Source organism: Talpa occidentalis, unplaced genomic scaffold (genome assembly GCF_014898055.3).
Source record: "Talpa occidentalis isolate TD23 unplaced genomic scaffold, MPIMG_talOcc4v2.1 talOcc4.17, whole genome shotgun sequence".
Classification (NCBI taxonomy): domain Eukaryota; kingdom Metazoa; phylum Chordata; class Mammalia; order Eulipotyphla; family Talpidae; genus Talpa; species Talpa occidentalis.
The window spans coordinates 5893880-5899879 of NW_023601754.1; the positions used below are offsets into that span (position 1 = coordinate 5893880).

General features: G+C 64.0%; 1 protein-coding gene across 1 annotated transcript in view; it reads left to right on the forward strand.

Annotated features, from left to right (window-relative positions):
• Positions 1 to 5750, forward strand: part of BEAN1 (brain expressed associated with NEDD4 1) — a 29688-nt gene extending 23938 nt beyond the window's left edge. Inside the window, exons 3-5 of the mRNA XM_054697620.1 lie at positions 973 to 1215; positions 3646 to 3796; positions 5417 to 5750. Of these exons, the coding sequence (XP_054553595.1) occupies positions 973 to 1215; positions 3646 to 3796; positions 5417 to 5750 (728 nt within the window). The remainder of the gene's footprint in view (positions 1 to 972; positions 1216 to 3645; positions 3797 to 5416) is intronic.
• The last annotated feature ends 250 nt before the right edge of the window (positions 5751 to 6000 follow it).

The following is a 6000-nucleotide window of genomic DNA, read 5'->3' on the forward strand; positions in this document are numbered from 1 at the left end:
TGGGAGGGCAGAGGCCCCTTTCAGAACAGGGCCCAGGAGTGCTTGCTCCTGACCCTGTGGCTCAGCGAGCATCTGAGACTGGTTTCCCGCGGCTGTGCAGAGATGGAGCTAGCTGCCTCAGAAGGCTCACGCCCAGGGTGGGGACACTGCGGGGTGGGCACTGGACTGTGAAACTTGGCTTGGCCACAGAGTAACTGGGCAGCTGTAGCCAGTCACTTGCCAAATCTGAGACTCAGGACCCAGCTGTCAGTCTACAGGAGTTTCTTCCATCCTCCCTATGTTGCAGCCACCCCACGCCCTTCTGAGAGGTCCCCTCCAAGTCCTGTGCACCTTTGTCCTTGCTCTTCCCTTGCCCAGAATGCCTCCTAGCTGCCCTTCTCCTGGAAAGCCTTCCCTGATGTGATGCAGCCTCCCTTCCCTTGAACGTCTGTCTGGGTCAGATGCTGCCCAGAGCCCAGGCCTGCCTGATTTCTCTGCACTGGAGTCCTTTGAGTGGGTTTCACCCCCCAAGGCAGGAGTTTGTTGTTGGAGGCCAGCAGAGTTGGTCTTCAGACTGTGACCTCCGGTGTATCCCCTGCCCATTCCCAAGACCTTGGCGAAGTCACACTGACCTTTTACCCTCACGTTCGGTGGGAGAGTCCCCACCCGGCACTGCATCTTAGGTTCAAGCCCCGGCTCCGCCGGTAATTTGCCGTGTGGCCTTGGGCAAGTCCATTGCCCTCTCTGAGCTTCCCCCCTTTTCCCTGAGTTAGCTGACCTCGCAGGCGAGAGGCCCCAGGGGACCGGCGGGAAGGTCCACTCCCGTTGCTAGAAGCTTCCGCGGGCCGTGGGGCAAGGTGCTGGCAGGGGGAGTGTCCACAGGCCTGTCCCGCGCTGCCCTGGGCTAAGCCGCCAGACAGGCCAGCAGGGATAGAGGGCGAAGGTGCACGCAGGGGTCGGAGCCCCGCTGAGTGTCCTCTCTGTCCACCATAGCTCGATACAACCGTACAACCTACTTCTACCCGACGTTCTCGGAGAGCCAAGAGCACAGCCATTTGCTCGTGTCTCCAGTGCTGGTGGCTAGCGCCGCCGTCGGCGTGGTCATCATCCTCTCCTGCATCACCATCATCGTGGGCAGCATCCGCCGGGACCGGCAGGCCCGGCTCCAGCGCCACCGCCACCGCCGCCGGCACCACCATCACCAGCGCCACCCCGAGGAGTACGAGCATGACTACGGTGAGCCGCTGCCCGCCCCGCGGGGGGACCTCCCCCGACTGCAGCTCCACCGGAAGGTGGCAGGGAGGCTGCAGCCTGCCAGGGGGGGTGCGGGAGGTCCGGGGAAGGCCTCCTAGAGAGCCTGGGTGATCAGACAGAGCTCACAGGTGCGCACTAGAATGTTCTCGGTGGCATGAGAGGCCCAGTTGCCTGCGTGCAGTGTGGCGGAAGGTCAGAGGAAGGGCATGGCCTGCGTGTCTGTTGCTGCTCTCAGAGGGGCGGAATGTCCTCTCTCAGAGCCCCACCCTGGGTCCTGGGTCCTCTCTCTACACCCACTCCTGCTCCACCTCTTCGCTGGAAGCGTCGCACACCAGCCAGCAGCCCCTTCCTGCCCTCCCCTCCCCTCCCCTCTGCGTCCAGATGGCCCCTAAACAGCTGCCCGCCGGGGCCACAAGCACCTCAGGCCCAGGGTGTCCAGAGTAGCCTGAGCCTTCCACTTCTTCTTGTAGGAGCTCAGGGGAGTTGCTTACCCTCTTCATACCTCAAGGGAGTCATCGACACAATGGGGTACATAGGGCCCCCCCAGAAGTTAGAGTGAGGACTAGATTTGCACAGTACCTAGCTAAAGAGTAAATGCTCAATAAAATCAACTATTTTCATGACCGTCTCCACCGCGCTCCCCCAATAAACCCTGCTGCTCCTGGGCCACCCCACAAATGCCAGCTGCCCTCCCTGCCAGCCGCCGCAGCCTGTCCCTCCCGAGGCATCTCCGTGTGGGAGCCAAAGCGACTGCACCGTGAGCACTTCCCCCCCTTGCTCAGCATCCCTCGGTGCTCCCCACTGCCCTCAGGACAGAGTGGACTCTCTGGGGCCTGCCCACAGGACCCTCTGCCATCTAGCCAGGCCCAGAGGGAGAGGGAGAGAGGGAGTGAGCGAGTGGGCGGCCGAGGGCATGGATGGGATCCTGTTCCCGCAGGATGAAAAGATCCTGCGCTTTAGAAGACGGATCTGGTCTCCTCTCACTTGCTGGGGGGATTTCAGCTCTCAGGAGCTTCGTGCGAGGCCAGGGGCCCCACAGATTCCGTCCCCAGTTATGAGGGTGAATCAGATGATGAGGGTGGAGCAAGTAGGTGCCAGTCAAGGGACATTAACCTTGGATTTGGGCTAAAAGCTGAGCTAAGGTATTTCTTAATTTGGGCAAAGGAGCTCGAGAGCGTGCACCCTCCGTGAAGGCGGGAGGAGGCCTCCCGAGGGCGGCGCTGCAGGCCTGCGCCCGCAGGGAAGCAGCAAGGAGAGGGGGTCAGGACGGAGTTAGCCCAACTGCAGAAACAGGGGCTTCGAGCCCGCGGTTCCTCGGGAGCTCAGCCCAGCCGGACAGCTGGGACTGACCTTGGACTTGTCCAGATGAGGGTCTGAGCAACATGAGTGAGCCCCAAGGGCAGCCCCGCTTTCCCTAAGTGCTCGGCTGCTGGGAGAAGCAAGAAAAGCAACCCCAAGAGACGGGGCAGCAGCGTGGTCCCGCCCGGTCGGCTCTCAGGCCTGCCCCCTGGAGCCAGCCACGGGTCCTGGAACCAGCCTTTGTGAAGCTTCCGAAGTTTGGCGCCTCAGCCTCCTGCAGGGCAGTACAACCCTCCCCTGGCCACGCTGGCAGGGGCTCGACCCCAGCAGCCCCACCTGCTCCCCTTACCTCAGGGCTTCCTCATCACAGTGCTTCCATCCTCCCGGTTCTTCCCAGCGCGTCCTGCAAACCAACCTTCAGGGGTGCCCTGAGGGAAAACAAATCTCAGCTCAGCTCCCCTCTACCGCATGTTACTGGGTTCCTCCTTCTTAGGAGAAAAGTAGTATGTGTTCCCTGTGGAAAACCTTACAAATACAGAAAATATATAGAAGAAAATAGGGTCGTGGGCCCAGCATCCAGAGACGCTGAGGCGTTCGGGATCTTCTGCGAGCTTTCTCCTCGTCGGCAGCTGCAACCCCGGGACGAAACCCCCAGTCCCGTACTCGGGCGTTGCCACTGCCCGCTGTGTCAAGAGCGGGACGAGGCGGTTAGGGGGGTGAAGAGCAGGCGTTGGCACTGCAGACACCGCGCAGGGACTCCCATGCACACTTCACCAGGCGCAGGGGTCAGGGCTGTAGAACCCGGATGTAGACTCACCCCACCCTGGCCCGACGCGCCCCCCTGACGCTGAGCCCTGACCCTGGGGAGGAGCCCTGAGCTCAGTGGTGGGGAGATCTGCCGTCTCAGCTGTGCCCCGGCTGCTGGGAGGCCCACCAGGGCCTGGGGGTGGAATTCCAGGCAGAGGAGCCCCCGGCCCTGGCAATGCCTTGCTGTGTGGCCTCCTGTAAGTCACGAGCCTCTGTGAAAGTGGAGGAGTTGTGCCCCATGGGTGGCCGCATGAGGACTCTGCCTGGCCGCTGGCCAGGCCCAGGCTGAGCGTCCGTCCCCCGCAGTGTCCGACGGGCACACTTACAGCCGCTCGAGCCGCAGGATGCGCTACGCCTGCAGCGCCGCCGAGGACTGGCCCCCCGCCCCGGACCTCAGCTCCGAAGGGGATGTGGACGCCACGGTGCTCCAGGAGCTGTACCCAGATTCTCCTCCAGGGTAAGAGGCCACGTGGGGAGGCGGGCACGGGAGGGCAGGGTCGGAGCACCGTGTCCTCCCCGGGGAAAGAGCAGCACCTCCCCTAGGGAGGAGCCTGCAGACACCCGCTCAGTGGGCTCGGCCTTTCCTCACCCCGCTAGAGCAGCACGGTGGGGTGGGGGGTACGGCCCAGCAGACGTCAGCCACGAGACCCCGGGAAAGGAAGGGCAGGCTCAGCCCCTTCAGGCTGATGTTGCAGGGGTTCCGAGGAGATGGCACTTTGGGGGTGCGCCAGGGGAGCAGTCTTGAGGTCTGTGGGGTTTTCTGATCCTCCTGGGGAGTTGGACCAGATGGGCCAGGGGACCCACCTCCTCCTAGGGAAGAAGAGCCCACGTGCAGGGTGGCAAGGGGCAGTGAGCCCCGACGCCGGGATCTGTGGGCCCGGGGCACCTGCTCTGGAAGTGCTTTCTTGTATCACCCTGGGCCAGCGCACCGTCCACCATGTTGGCAGGTCACTAGCAAAGCCTGGCCGTAGCTTCTGAGGCCATGGCTCTGAGCTCAGGTGACCTGACCCACTCACCCCAGGGAGCAGCTCCTCCCCAAGGAATGTGCCTGCAGACAACAGGGGTGTTGGGGTGCCCCGGCTGAGCGCCCCCATCAAAGCTGGGCACCAGCCAACTGGCTGGGGTTGGGACCTGGACAGAGTGGGGCAGGCAGCGGGGCACGGTGGGGGCAGGCAGCAGGGCAGGGGCCGGGAGGACACGGCTGGGAAGGCAGGCTGCCGCGCATGCGCACCACGGTCTGGGATCTTGGTGGCCTTGACTGCAGCGACCAAGGTACACGTGCCTTAGGGATGGGGCCGGTGTCCTCAATGAAGGGGCTGCTTCTGAGGTTCCGGGGACAGTGGCAGCAGACAGAGAGGGTCAGAGAGGGGGTCTGCTGGATATTCAGTCCTGCTCTTGGGGTGGAGGGTCCAGGTCCCAGCTCAGTAATATGCACCCCAAAGCCAAATCACACCCACTGGCACAGGAGTTATTGCGTCCCGGTTGCACTCAGGTGCATCAGGAAGCCCTGCCTCGTGGGGAAGCTCTTCTCCGGGGCGCCCACAGGTCCTCTCCTGCCAGCTACCCTCGTGCAGAGCACTCAGCACTTCTCCACCAGCAGGCCCTCGGGCCTGGCAAGCAGCCCTGTCCTCTCCATCACCTTGTCCCCGGACGCTGGAAGGGCCAGTGCAGTCCACTGTCCCCCGGGGGCACAGGAGGCCTCTACTCATTGTCTGTGTGTTTAGAGGGGCTCCGGGGACTCCTTTGGACCGAGGGGTATCTGGCAACCTGAGGTCGCTGCTGCCAGTACCGCGTGGGCTTGGTGCCCGGCTGGGGGGGACCCGTCTACTGCCACGGCTGCCGTCTTGAGCCACATGAGACCCAGAGTCCAGCGACTTGCTCACTCGTGGTCACAGTGGACACTGGGGCAACTTGGGACCAGAATCCAGGCCCTGGGGGGAGGAGGGATTTCACCAGGGCCAGCCCATACCAGGGCAGCTTGTCACAGCAGACAGGCCTCCACCCGTGGGGAGATGCCCCCATGTGCACCCCTAAGGCCAAGGTCCACAGCGCCCTGAGGGAGCCTCTTCTCTTATAGCTATGAGGAGTGCATGGGGCCCGGGGCCACGCAGCTCTACATCCCCACTGATGCGCCCCCACCCTACTCGCTGACCGGCTCCTACCCCTCTCTGGATGGCGACCCAGATGCGGGCGGCGGCTACAGTCCCGGACGATACCAGCAGGTGCGGAGGATCCAGGGCCACAGTGGTCTCCGCACCATCTCCATGGACACCCTTCCCCCTTATGAGGCTGTGTGTGGGGCCGGCCCCCCGGCGGGCCGGCTGCCGCTGCCAGGACCGGGGCCCAGGAGCGGCCAGGGCTCACCCGTCCCCACCCGGGCCCCCATCTCTGGCCTGGAGAGGATGGCGTGAGCCCCAGCCAGGCCCTGCCCGGCCCTCGGGGCTGGGCCACCTCCTTCGGGCACACGGGTGTGCACACACACGCACACTCGACTCATACACATACACTCACACCCGACACACACCACTCCCCCGTGTGCACACGCGCCCAGACGTGCCCCACACGTGTGGACGAGCGTGCACGCCCAGGCCCACCCCATACAAACCCCTCTGCAAGGTTCCATCACAGCGCGGCGCTCCGGGCTCCCCCGGCCTGTGGGTC